Source organism: Montipora foliosa, chromosome 8, assembly GCF_036669935.1.
Source record: "Montipora foliosa isolate CH-2021 chromosome 8, ASM3666993v2, whole genome shotgun sequence".
Lineage (NCBI taxonomy): Eukaryota > Metazoa > Cnidaria > Anthozoa > Scleractinia > Acroporidae > Montipora > Montipora foliosa.
This window is the reverse complement of record NC_090876.1, coordinates 50095744-50109395: the sequence shown is the minus strand read 5'-3', so window position 1 is coordinate 50109395 and position 13652 is coordinate 50095744. Positions and strand designations below refer to the sequence as shown.

The window sequence follows — 13652 nt, the reverse complement described above, 5'->3', positions numbered from 1 at the left end:
TAGGGAACCCCTAAGTCCACTTGTTCTAAGTGGAAATTGGAGAAAAAAGCTCCCTCACTCATTTTCATTAGGACTAAACAGTGAAAATCCGCAAAGTATCCATAATGTTTCAGCCAAACCTCATCAGTCTCTGGCCGCGATGCATCCTCTATCTGGAGTGGCAGCCGAGGTTCTGCCAGGCTAACTACGAAAACCTACACAGAAGAAAAAAAGTCAAACATGATCATACATGTATACTGTAAAGCAAAACAATAAAATCAAGGCAGAAACGAAAATTAAGAAAGATACATGCAAATGTTACCTGATATAGGATTGTGCTCATCACTTTAAAGGGCCTATTACCTGTCACCCGGCGATCAGGCGTACTTTTTTTAGACAAGGTGCGAAAAGGTACAGCTGATACAATTTCTTAACGAGTTATCTGCCCATGATAGTCCAGAATCTGGACTTTACACTGATTGGCCCGAAAATAATAGAGATCTTGGAGCATCGCTCCAATTGGTTAAACAGAAATGTAAATTGTACTTCTAGAAAACTTCATTATTATGGCTGCCGAGAAGGATTTGAACAGGAATGATGTTTAGGCTCTGTTTACATCTGCTGTTGCTTCAACTTCAGTTTTTTTTTTCAAAAATCTTTAAAGGAAGAACAGAGAGAATGCACCCGAAGATGGTTTGGGTGGAGGAAGACATTATAGTTGTACTTCCTATGGGATTTGGCAACAGTCACAATGGTGTTCTTATTTACCATAGATCCTGAACATTTTAAAAGAAAATGCATCGTTCCTCTTCCACCAGCTCGAAAACGTTGGTACTTGTGGTATACCTTAAGTCCTTTGGAATATATTCGGAAGCAACAAGTCGTGAATCCAAGAAGAGCTGAATAGAGCTTAGTGCTGCCACAATGGGGATATCAGCTGAGCTTGACAGAGAAAATCAACATTGTTTGCAGAAGCGCTGAACAGTGGTTTAGTGACATACTTCTTACAAAATGATAGTTGAGTAGCTGCTGCTGGAAAACTATATTTTCTCAAAGTCCATTTTCCTCAGAGATATTAGCATGTTTTATGGGTATCTTAAATATTGGAGTTTAAATAAAGTTTATTAATGTACTGTTGATTGCACCTGACAACATGAAGGATTCAGCTTTTTTCTGCGCTTTTATTTCGAAATTCTTTGTTCCTTGATGGTTTGAACAGAGAAACCACACCAACTGTCAAGTGGGGTTGGCAGACACAGCTTTGATTGTATGGATAAAGTTTGACTTCACAGACATTCCAGTTAAGAGTTCTATTTTGTTTTCCTCATCTTTCCTGAATCGCAACGTACAGGTAATTTACGGTGGAATGTGATTGGCTTACACTTATAGCATGACATCAGAAAACATCAATCTTGACAGGTGGGTGGCAGATGACTTGTTAAGAAATTGTATCAGGCTTACCTTTTCGCACCAAGTCTAACCTGTAAGTATTACCTGTAGTAGCGTACCACGTGGGATGAAAAAAAGATGGGAATTAGAATATTACCTTATCAACAAATATTTCTACATCTTCTTGGGAACAACTCTGAACTTTTTGGGCCGCTAACTTGACTTCTCCTTCAACATCAAGAATAGATTCTCTGTTTATTCTGTAAAAAAAAAAAAAAGATAAGTAAGTTCTGACACTGCAACTTTATCAGCAGATTTAAAAAGAAGTGACATAACAGAGAAATATATATTTTACAGTGCAACGCGCCTTACCATGGCCCCCCAACAAACTTTCACATTTGACAATAATTACTCAACAACCCATGCAACGGTGTTCAACTTACAACTGTGCGAAGTTTGCAAGGAGGCATGACAGTCAATCAAATTCACACATCCTGATTGGCGGACAATTTGTAAAAAACTTTGTTAGGTGGCCACGGCAAGGCGTATCACACTGTAAATATATTTAAAAGCTGTGGATTTACCCTGAAGCAAACTTGACCATTCCTTTACTGACTGTATCATTAACAGCACAGATTCCTTGGACAGTGTACTGGCGATCGCGAAAGATCATGAAGCACTGCTTGCCTGAAGAAAGACAATTAAACAAATAATATTGAATGTCTAAAAGAAAGGAAAGGAAAGGAACTTTATTTAAGTGTCTAGTTGTTCTAGCACTGGAGCACTAATTGGGGACACCATAAACAGAAATCAACAATCAACCCAAATCAAGTCAGATGATGGTTTTTGAGGAGAAGGGAATTAAACCAGAGTACCCGGAGGAAACTTCTCGGTGCAGAGTAAAGAACAAACAAACTCAACCCACATATGACGCTAAGTCTGGGAATCGAACCTGGGCCACAATGGTGGGAGGAGAGTGCTCTCACCACAGTGCCATCCCTGCACCCCCAATAAATACAATAAATTCCCATAATTTACTCTTCATGGGAATAGATCACAGAAGTGGCTTGCAAATGTACAAGTAGGATGACTTTTGGGAGTTCTCTGGGTGTCTCAGGTTTAACTTCTCCCATCAAACTACATTGTAAATTCCACATTGGCAATTGCATCCACAACATAGTTCTTGGGCCATCATAATCAATAAACCAACAAAAGGTTAAAATTACCATCATCAGTCTTATCTCCATGGTCTATTTACCTGTGCCTCTTGTGGTATGAAGCCGTGCCCGCACCAAGACTCTTTTGCCAACACACTCAACAGTCAGGTCCTTAACTTTGGTCCAAACTCTAGCTGTGAATTGATTACATGCAAGACTTGTTCATTACTTAAGAGTTAACAGTTCAGCTCTTAAATAATAATTTTGTTTCTGATTGTTTGCTTTTTCAGTTGCTTAGTCTTACAGTTGGATTGTAACAAGCATGGAAAAGGTGATAATGCAGGGGAATAAATAAAATTCTTTTAACATGCATTTTTTTCCCTTGTCCTCAATCATGTGTATGGCTTGCCCAACCAGAAACACTAGTTCCTGTTTGTTCACTTAAGAAAACGTTAACACATCTGTAGCTAAATGAAGGCCGTTCTGGAAAAACTCCATGCTGTACACCTTAGAGTGCCTCCCACCAATTTGGTTTTATCAAACGAATATATAAAGGTAAATAAACCACCGTAAGAATGATTTGTGAGCTGATGTTTCAAGCACAAACCCTTCGTCACAGTGTAATGACTGGGCAAGCACTCTTTCAAGCAAGTCGGAATTTGAACTTTTTTCTAGGCCAACCACTCCAGGATAAATACAACTGGCAGTGGTGCTGTCCACTGGTACATGGTTGTGTGATCACACACATGAACATGGACAATACAGCAGCTGCCAAGGGTGTCTTGCATATGTAATTGGCCTGATTTCAGCATGCTGAGTCCACAGATCACAACATCCATCTGAGGGATGCCCACAGGGCTGCAAATAACGGCCGGTAAACGGACAATGTCCGGTCAAAAATAGGTTTTGTCAGGTCAAATCTTTAGATGGCCGGGCAATTTGTCCGTTCGTTTACCCTGGTAAGGAAAAAAATTAGAGTTTCAAGTTTTAAATATTTAAAGGTTCAATATTATTGGCGTTTGTGAAAAAGGAGAGGAAAAGACGGATACTTCACTACCAGACCAAGAACCTTTAATAAATGATTCGTAGTAGTCATAAATATCCAGCTGTCGTTGCACATTTTCGCTTTGTCATTCACCAAGTCGCCACCGCAAATTAGCAGGTCTTTATTATTAGTCCATGTTGGTTTTGTAAACATCATAAGAGAAGGACAACAAAACCTCTCATTGTAATAACATAAATTAAAAAGGATCAAAGGGAAGAAATCAATCATCATTTCCGGCACGCCGCGAATAAAAGCTTGGTTACCAAGAAGCTTTTTAGTGATGGTAATGTAGATAAGAATTGGATTTACGGACATCATACTTCACAAGGATTAGGTAATGTTTCCCCATGGAGAATAGACTTGAAATTGACGAAAAGTAGCAAAATTAGGCTGCCGTTCTAGTATTCTAAATGGAAAAAAGAGTGTTGCCTGTTAGTGTTATTTCCCGGTCCCTTTTAATAAGACATAGCAGTGAAACATTTTAAGATTTACCCTTATTCATAAAATTCCGAGCTCAAATTGTGTCAAATCACACGGATGTGGATTCTACTTGAATGTGTTACTTGTTGTAAATGCACATCAGTTAGCTTGTATTATGATGAAAATCAGCTAGATTGCAAGCCTCAGTCAATTTCATCAACTTCATAACTAACCCTATATAAGACGTAGAACTGCATTGAGATCGATGCTCATGTACAATAAATGCTTTGAAAATTTACTTGTTTCACATTTAAACATCATGTGAAGGGGAGAGGGGGCACTTTTATGGCGATAAGACGTCCTCGATGTTTGTCCGGCCAAAAATGGGATATGTCCGAGCAAAAATAGGTTTGACCAGGAGGTTGTATCAGGAGGCAGTGTGGCCCAGTGGTTAGGGTGCTTGCCTTAAGATCCGGAGATCCCAGGTTCAAGACCCACTCTAACCACTCGTTGAATTTGATCCTGGTAGTCCCTGGTTCAACTTCCCAGCTGCACTTGTAAATAGCCAACTGGTTTGCCTACGGCCAGTTGGGATTCTTAACAGTTGTTGTTGTTCTGTTCTGTCGTTTCGTTGAGTTTCATTGGCCCTGAAAAGCCCCTATGGCGAGCGGTCAATTAAGTATGTATTGTATTGTATTGACCAGACAATGTGACCAGCACCAGCCGGGAAATTATTTGCAGCCCTGGCCCACATCCTCGAACGCAGTGCGATGAAATATCACAAGACTTTTCTTGGAGTCGTGGCATTCCACTTTGGACAGCGACACTGTAAACGAGAGGAAACCACTTCCTCACGCTTATAAACATGTACATTGTACCAATAATTTAAAGTTAGATAACAACAGCTTGTAGGGCAAGCAGTAACAATTATTGTCGTAGCTCTGATGAAGGTGGACAGAAGCCACTGAAGACTACTGTTAAGAAATAAGAGTAACCTACTACTGATCGCAATACTGAAAGCAGTATTTTCACTTGTATTATTGTTCCTTACAGGTTTTTTCTTGAGACTGGGCCATAGGAAGAATGGCATAGCGATCCTTCGCATAGTCCTGTTTACACAAAAAATTATAACAAGAAAGTCAATCAATTGCTAGAAATGTGATCCCTGATAAAATAAATACCCTTAGCTTGATTTTGAAGGAAGGGCCAACGCCAAATGGGCAGTTTTTTTGAGAGCAGAAACTTGGCAATATTCTTTCAAAATTGCAACCAAATATTTGGAACAATAAAAGCATACTACAATGAGCTGTGGAAATGCATCCACAAAAAAGCAATGCCAATGGGATCAATGTAGGCCAATTAAGTTTTTTCACTCATTTTCAACCTATTGCCTTAAATTTTTGGCAATGACAAGCAAGTACAGTGTTTGTGTACACTGTACCTTACATACACTCAACAAAATTAGTTCATTCTGATTAGACAAAGGGAGTACAAAAATACCAATAATTGGTATTTTTGTAATCTGTGCAGTATCAATCGAGTTTTTGTTACAACCCCCAACACATGCAACTACGACGAGTAAAATAAAACTAAAAGGACTGATATATGTTTTAAAATGAAAAAGACTTGCAAACAAAAACAACAGGAACAAATTGATGATATAAATAAACAATAGTGAAATTTTTTCATGAACAACGGTCTAACATAAATAGTACCTCAACAACCAAGCCAAAAAGTGTTGAAGAGAGTATCCTAAACAAAAATTTCACAACTTTCCATTGAATTCTCTGTTAGAAGTAGTAATTAGGAAAATGGAATTTCCTACACAAATTTGACTGAGATTTGACAGAAAAGCCACTTTTGACAGTCCTGCATTCGTCACTTTAATAACTTTTATTAGGAAATACCAGAAACCCATAAGGGTTGAAACGTGTAACGCGCGTTCACAGCTTCCGAATATTCAGTGCGAACTGATTGGTTGAATGTTTCAGTGCTAAGTACTATATTTGGAAACCCCTTGCTCTTGTTGTTCCAAATATGGTACTTAGCAAATTGAATATTCAGAAGCTTGTTTCCCAGCACACAAGGGGCCGTAACACGTTTCAACTCTTATGGGTTTCTGGAAATACTAAATCATTCCAGTTTGTGTATCCTTGATCCTCCTTACCTCTGCATCTTTTGTACCAGCTTCGGCAGCCTGAGAGTACAAAGAAACACTATGAGAAATTCATGAATGAAATAACAGTATATTTGACGCACCAGTTATAGATGAATGAAAGAAGTGATCCTCACACTTAGCTGGACAATTTAAGGGGGGTGGCACTTAACTACAGAAAGACAATGGTTGCTAAGGAACCTTTTTAGTCAAGAGACCTAACAAAAAGGTTGCATGGATGGTTCTTTGAAGTAACTTTTTCAATGTAAATCTGACAGCAGTTCAATCAGAATGCACGTGCGCAACTAGTCCCAGTCCTCTGCCATGAGTTTCAGTTAAAAACATGTAACCCTAACCCGTAACCCTAACATGTAAAAACTCTCAGGAAATGGATGTTCGGGAGAAATACCGTGTGACCTTATTGTGTTTAAAGACAGTAGGAAACTGCATAACTCACTGCATGATTGCCTACTTGTAGTATCCAATTTCCCAACGAACTTCGCAACGTGGCACGGTAAAGTAATTTGTAATTTGTTGCGTTTCACAGAATAGCAGCAAATTGGTGTTTTCAGGGTTGACTACCATTTTGACAGTTGCCATGGTAGTACAGATCAGAAATAAGGGACTAGATGAAGTAAAATCACTCGACACTGACTGTGCTGCTGTGCGGTTCTTGTATTTGCTCAAGTTTTATTTATTATCTATTACTTATGAGTGTTACTGTGTAGTACAAGTTTTCAACCCCTCTCCCTCGAGGTTATTATTAATGCCTGACGCTGCATTCGGGAGGGATCAGATTCCTCCCAAAGGGGGTTTTTTCCTGGCGGGCAGCTGGCAGTAAGCTGCAATGTGGCAAGCAATGTTAACTGATTACTGCTTTTCAATAAAAACGGGGTGGTTGTTCAACACAGGCTGGGCTAAGCATTAACCCAGTGCAGCAATCAGTTCCCTATATACAAATGAATAGTCATCCAATGGTGTGTTGGTTCAAATGGGGAATTAGAGAAAAAGTGAAATTGACTGTAACTCGCTGAGTTTTTAGGCATTTTCTGTTTTGGTCATGTGATTTACCAAATATGGTTGTGAGTCGAACCAGACAAAGTAATGTTAAATACAACACACTCGGCAAAAACAGGAACTGTTAAGTAGAGTTAAAGGGACTTGAGAAATGATTATTTGAAGGGGTCCATAGTGCTCAACAGTTCGGTAATTAAGAGCCACCCTCTTTAAAAGGAACCTCCACTCTTACTACAGAATAAGTTTTAAATTAAACCGAAGGAAATTATGTTTACAAACAAATTTGTTTTTAAAACAGTGTTTATATCAAGTGAATTTTAGAATCGCTTATTTTCACTTTCAAATTTCATGGGCACAGCCACCTTAAATAATTTAAATGTGTTACGGTTGCCCTATTGTTGTAAACACAGCTTCTGACCTATCTGCAAATTCTTCGCAATAAAAGCTTGTAAGATCAAAGCGCTTTCCCGAAAATTCCTGATTACCGTAAGTAAATATACGGTTCGAAGCTCTTCAACAAAAGACGATGGTTAAAACAGACCAAAGGGAAGTGCGTTCTCTTCAGTAATTTTTTTCACTGCCTTCACCATCCACTTGAACATACAATATTTTGCATGCGTAGCTGAAAGAAAATTAAACAGCCGGCACTGAAAGGTGCTTGTATCTTTGAATGAATTTCGGCCTTCTGCCACACAGGGTTTCGAATTCGATGTCATGCTTTGAAATTTCATGGCGTATGCCCTCCAGCCAACCCACGGTAACTTTTCTCTGTAAAACTAAACCAAAGAAAGAAACTGATGCAGCAGATATCTTAAGGCTTTTGCTTTCAACTCTAAATGCATTCTAATGAATCTTACAGTAAACCGGTCTCGTTGGTCAAAAGGACGCAATGCCGGTATCCAAGACGCCTTTGTAAATTTCTAGCATGCATGAAAACAATCAATTTGAAATACTCGACAAAGTACTACACATGGTGTAAATGGCGTTTTGTTTGCGATTGAGTATATTCCTTATTTCCTTTTCCATGTGAAATTGATTTACCGCATTTCACGGCACTGTTCATTCAAGTCTTGCTTCACGATTTTATAGTGATGATTTTATATTGTTGTCGATCGACTGATCGTCGATTTTTGTAGGTAAAAGTGATGTCTTTCGAATGGAAAATGGCCCAGTTCTACATTTTAATCGCAGAGAAATATTATTCCCCTCATTATGTTATTTTTAGATGCAACAAGAAGCAAAAGTAATTTTCAAATGAAGCGGAAGTGAGTGCATTTCACTTGAAAACGCGCGTTGCAATTTTGTCAAACACTTCACTACAGTTGACACACCTATTTTGTTATCATGAAACTAACAAAAGAACCTAAACAATGAAAAGACAATGGGCCAATTCGTACATACTAATTATCTTTCATGAAGGCAAGCGCGCTTTTGATGCGCGTGTTATAAACGCAGATATATGCGCAATTTTCTTATGCTAGTTTCACAGGCCTTTTTTGGGATGCTTATTTCTGGTCTGCACTGTAGGAATTCTTTGATTTGCACGTAACATCAAGGCGGCCATGTTGGTGGAAAGAACAATGGGAAAAAGTCTTTTGGGAATTTCACTCTAATACTATGCAAAACCTGAGCTACATTTTTCTATTGTTTTGCCACCAACATGGCCGTCTTATAACGTGAGTGCAAAGTATTAAATCGATGTCAAATTGGGAATTGATGTCAAAAAGGAAAGACTGGCCCTGGCTCTTCCTTCTTTCTCCTTCATTTTTAACTTTACTTTCGCAATTGTGGAAAATTATATTTTTACCAGACACTTCCACAGTATACTGAAATTGGCTGATTCGTTAATTTCGTGACAAATGAGAAGTAATTTAAGCTTATTCCACACAAGGTCAAATTAAAATTAAACCATGAAATGTTTCAAACCTGTTTTGCTTCTCGTTCGGCTTTCTTTTTCTCCTTTTCTTTCTCTTTCTCTAGTTTTTTAAGAGCGTTTTTAGACAATGGTTTTCCGTCCGGTCTAAAGGCAAAACAACGTTAGCTTACTATATAATTATTAAGCGTTGATTGTTCAATTTCAATTTGTAAAGAAGTTCATCTTACCCCAACGGTCCAGTACTTTTCTCGTCGGCTGGTGCTACACCGATTCCACTTTCTGTTGACATTATGACTGATCTTCTCGCAATGAAGCCTTTAGCAACCAAAGAAGAACTACAACAAGATATTTGACGGATATGAGGAGCTGCTTTGAAAAGAAAACTAGTCAATCGCCACGATTGCATGCAAGCGATGTATTTCGCCAGGCCCCTCGATGCACGCCTTCAACCGAGATTCGATCCGAGTCCCCTCCGATCGGCCCTCGTTCCTTCGGTTCATTCCTCCTCGGCGCAATTACTGTTTCCTTTTTAGGGCAAAATGGTTCCTAGCGGCCATGAGGAAAAATGCAGTCCCATTATCCACACGAAATAATAGAAACTTTTAACTAAAACTTCTTTTCGAATGGAAAGCGCCCCTGAACTATTCAATTAGTGTGGGAAGCTAGTAATCAAATATTGGTCGGCTGTTGTTTGTTGACTGTTTCGAGCTTCTAATTAATCCACTTGTATTTGGTCTTTCCTGGAGTGCCATCTTCTGACCATCGGCATCGTGGCGACCAACCGAGGACCACCACCGTCTTTGTCGTGCAATAACTCGAACTTTAAATATTTTGAAAAGGGACCTCCCTTTGACTTTGTGTCAAAAGGTCGAACCGTACGATCACGGCCAAGGGGAGGACGTTTGCTCAAAACGAAAGGCTTTATAAATCAAACTTGGGGAAAAGATCAAATTAGCCAAACTTCAGTGATAGATTTTTGCTGCGCTGGCATGAGCTAGAGACCGGGCTAGACCGTATGACGGCACTCAGCTGTTCAAAAGGCTCGCGGAGCTGATACAGCACTAAAGGACATGGAAAATATAGCTAGGACACACGCCGGGTTAGAACAACTGTCGCTTTCAATTAAGCAACTTAAGTAAAAAGGGGAAATGAACCAGGATGTAACAAATATAAAAATGAAAATATGATGAGGTTATATATGAAAATGCTAAATTGGAAGAGAAAAACACCGCTATCGCAGAGGTCATATCTCCTTCAAACCTGAATTAATTCAAGCTTTTCTTTTGTTAATGCTTATAAATAACTCTCATAATTGCGATGATACAACTCTTAATAAAAAATTAAGACGTTGTCTTAACATATTATTTTAATCACTCATAAATTTACAACTGTACAACAATTATTTGCAATGGAAATGTATTACTAACTGGGAAGCGTGAGTGAAAATTTCCGAATTTTAAGACTACATTGTTCAAATAAGCCCTTTATTTCGTGAATGACGACAACTTAATGGTTTTCACACTATCTTCACGAATGCTCTTGTCTCTGGTAGGGCAATACTTGTTTTCGCACACGTGAGAACCTTGGAATATTAGGATTCGTTGTGCTACGACGATCTCCACATCATGGAAGGCTCATATCACGCCCAAAGCTGTTTGACGTGCTCCCACTTACGAGATGCAAGACCTTTAACCCCGCATTTCCGAGGTCTTATTAGTGAGAGAACGTGCCAAAAACGAGTCCACAGAGCGCTTAAACACGCCTTTTATTAAGAGATAGGGAGAACAGATTCCTATTTAGTGCAAGCGTTTTTTTACCGACAGAATCTGAATTGATCATCACCTATAATTCGTTCGCTATGCACAAGAAAGTGCTCGACATTTCGCGGGATTTCGTAGCATCGAAATATGGGTGCCTAGGTTATGGTAAATTTCATTTTCAAGAAAGCGTGACTTGTGGATGATATTAGGAAAGGACTGTTTTTGTTCAAAAGTAGCCCAACATGGACTTGTGTAAGTACTGCACTTATCCACTAATTTGTGTGTTTTTGGAAAACAGCACGTACACGCCTGTATGGGCAAAGCATGTATTTCTTCCTCTAGAAAAAAAACATGGTAAACTTCTTAGCTCATGTCAGCTGTCAGATTTACCAGGATTTGGAAACTTAAAGACAATTTAGCCAAGTAATACACTTACCCTACTCAAGCGGGTTAATTCTAAAACACGGTTAGGAAGTATTTGCCAACAGCAAATCCGGTAATCACAAATTTTTAAGATAAACAAAAATTCACTTCATGCTTTCAACATTGGTCAGAGATTGTTTTTGCCTTAACTATTATTTAATTACAAAAAGCCAATTTTGTTAAGCTGTCTAGTCTGCTAAAACCTTATCACATCTTTCTGTTTTAAAGGGGAGAAAATTGCTCGTGCGTTTGGCAAAGAACCGACAGTACTAGCGATCAAGAGCTACTTCTAGTACTTCACAGTGATGGGTCATCTATCGCAGTGGATCATTCATTTTGCAATTTAGGGTTATTATGTCTTGAGCGTCAAACGCTATTGTCTGGCTTTTCCACTGTCTTTCAAGCTTCTATTGTCACCATCTCTAAAATAGAGGTATTAGCTGCTTAAAACACACATTCATATCTGCTGTTAAGGAATTTTCCATTGTTCACTTGAATGACTTAATTAGATGTCTAGAGGACCAAGTGGTAACAGGGAGGGAGGGACATATCAATAGAGTAAGTGTGATCACAGTCTAAATAGGTTGGCAGTGCTGCCAAAGGCATTTCAACATATTAAAACTGACAAAAATAGAACGACTTTGAAAGTTTCTCAGCATGCGTACGTCTGTCTATTCCATCCTATTACATGCGTCACGGATGTGAATTGTAATGTTGATCTTAAGATGCATTGTTTACACATTGAATTAAACTGTGACAAATCAACGCAGCTTTCTTCTTGCATCTTCAAGTTCCATCGACAAATAAAATTAAAGGCGAAGCAATCCGTAGAGGTCAGGCTAGGGTAATACCAGTTATACGTAAATAAAAACCAGACACCCGATTGGAAAATTTTTGCGTTTTATTTCTATGGAAGAAATCTCATCAACTTTACTTAACGTTTCTTCGATGTCCATTAAATCGTAAATGTCTTGTGCACTTGACACCTAAAGCCATTGTACTGGATGACAAAAGTTTTCACAATGTTTACAATATGGCTTTGCATATTAATCACCTCTATTCCGCTGAAATATAGAATCTTTTATCAATGATTGCCCTTTCCTTTTTTTAAGTGCAACTTGACTTTTCTTGAAGAAGAAATCCCCAACGTTCTCCTTTCTTATAATTTATAGTATTAAATCTACTTTGGGTTTTTTTTATATACATAATTATATTTATCTAACACATCAATAGTTTGGTCTATATTGTAGTGGGAATTCTTTTTAGGTGCCTCACAATGTCGCACAAGTTCGATCTTTGCCCCTCCACGAACCCTTGGTGTGTATCGCAGATAAATTGTCATTGTTAACGGTGAATTCCCTCGATCTATGAAGCTAAAGTCTTTGGCAAGCCCACTTTTTTCTGTCGTTCCGGGAGACCAGTCTGCAAATAAACAACAGACAGAAATATTTTAAAAAATTTTAGAGTTCACGTGAAAAAAAAGTTTTAAAGCGGAAGACATGAAATTACGATCGGAAACAAAGTTACACCAAAACGTCTTAGGGCACAGAGCCAAAACAACGAATAATGTAAATGTGTTTTTGTCTGGCAAAAAATCTTGCACAGCTCAGTTTCCTAACCAGACTTTCGATAACAAAGGTCTGGTTCAAAGTTGATTGTAAGCGTCAGGTATTGGGAAAAATGCAGAATTCGTCTGTGTGCCCTTACCTCTTTTTATGTTGATGTTTAACTCTCCTGCAAATCAACCCCGATGCACAGTGACATCTCTGATTCAACGAATATTCCAAGCCTCCTTCCGGTACCTCGCAATCCTCGCCCTCTTGAAGTAACTGTTTACAAATCGGATGTCCATGAACGTTTGCACAGCAAAAGCCGGCGTCACATTTCGGTTTGTCCCTTCTACATTTTCCGCCTTCGGTTCCTCTGGGCTTAGCCACTCGACAATGTCCAAAGACGCATTCCATTCCATTACAGCACATTTTATCCCTTCGACACTTTTGTATTTTATCTTGGCATGCATGACAAAAACCTTTGTGTCTATGACAGTAATGTCCTTGTCCACAATGTCTATCCTTTCTGCAGTGCTGAAAGCAAACAGAATAGGAAAAATGATGTTAGCAATCTCGCCTAACCCTGCAAACTTAGGATTTCTTTCCAAACGATCTCTCTAAACGATGACTTACCCGAAAAGTTGAATTTCCCTTAGTTCTGTTGTCGTTTAAGTTCTCCTCACTGTTGTCCGTATCAACCGGATTCACACTCATTATCCAGCTATGCACGACACTCTCCACCACTTCAACGCACACCAGGAGAAAAATCACCAGCAACAAATTTTTTCTCATCATGTTTTTCATCTTCGCACCCGGCGAAGCTGCCGTATGATGTACACCAGCTAAGTAGATCGTTAACGACTTACCTCTGAGTTTGACCA

General features: G+C 38.9%; 2 protein-coding genes across 2 annotated transcripts in view; both read right to left on the bottom strand.

The window, feature by feature from the left end:
* Nucleotides 1-9495, bottom strand: part of LOC138013138 (aspartate--tRNA ligase, cytoplasmic-like) — a 21155-nt gene extending 11660 nt beyond the window's left edge. The window contains exons 1-8 of the mRNA XM_068860131.1: nt 9266-9495; nt 9089-9182; nt 6158-6187; nt 5042-5099; nt 2627-2719; nt 1953-2055; nt 1526-1628; nt 120-194 (exon numbers count right to left, since the gene is read on the bottom strand). Coding sequence (XP_068716232.1) covers nt 120-194; nt 1526-1628; nt 1953-2055; nt 2627-2719; nt 5042-5099; nt 6158-6187; nt 9089-9182; nt 9266-9444 — 735 coding nt within the window. The 5' untranslated portion in view covers nt 9445-9495. The remainder of the gene's footprint in view (nt 1-119; nt 195-1525; nt 1629-1952; nt 2056-2626; nt 2720-5041; nt 5100-6157; nt 6188-9088; nt 9183-9265) is intronic.
* Nucleotides 9496-12104: 2609 nt separating this feature from the next.
* On the bottom strand, nt 12105-13652 carry LOC138013093 (dickkopf-related protein 3-like). The gene is made up of 3 exons (XM_068860057.1): nt 13405-13652; nt 12929-13305; nt 12105-12643 (listed from the first exon to the last, which is right to left on the bottom strand). The coding sequence occupies exons 1-3, from the start codon at nt 13573-13575 to the stop codon at nt 12595-12597; spliced, it is 597 nt and encodes a 198-aa protein (XP_068716158.1). The 5' UTR covers nt 13576-13652; the 3' UTR covers nt 12105-12594.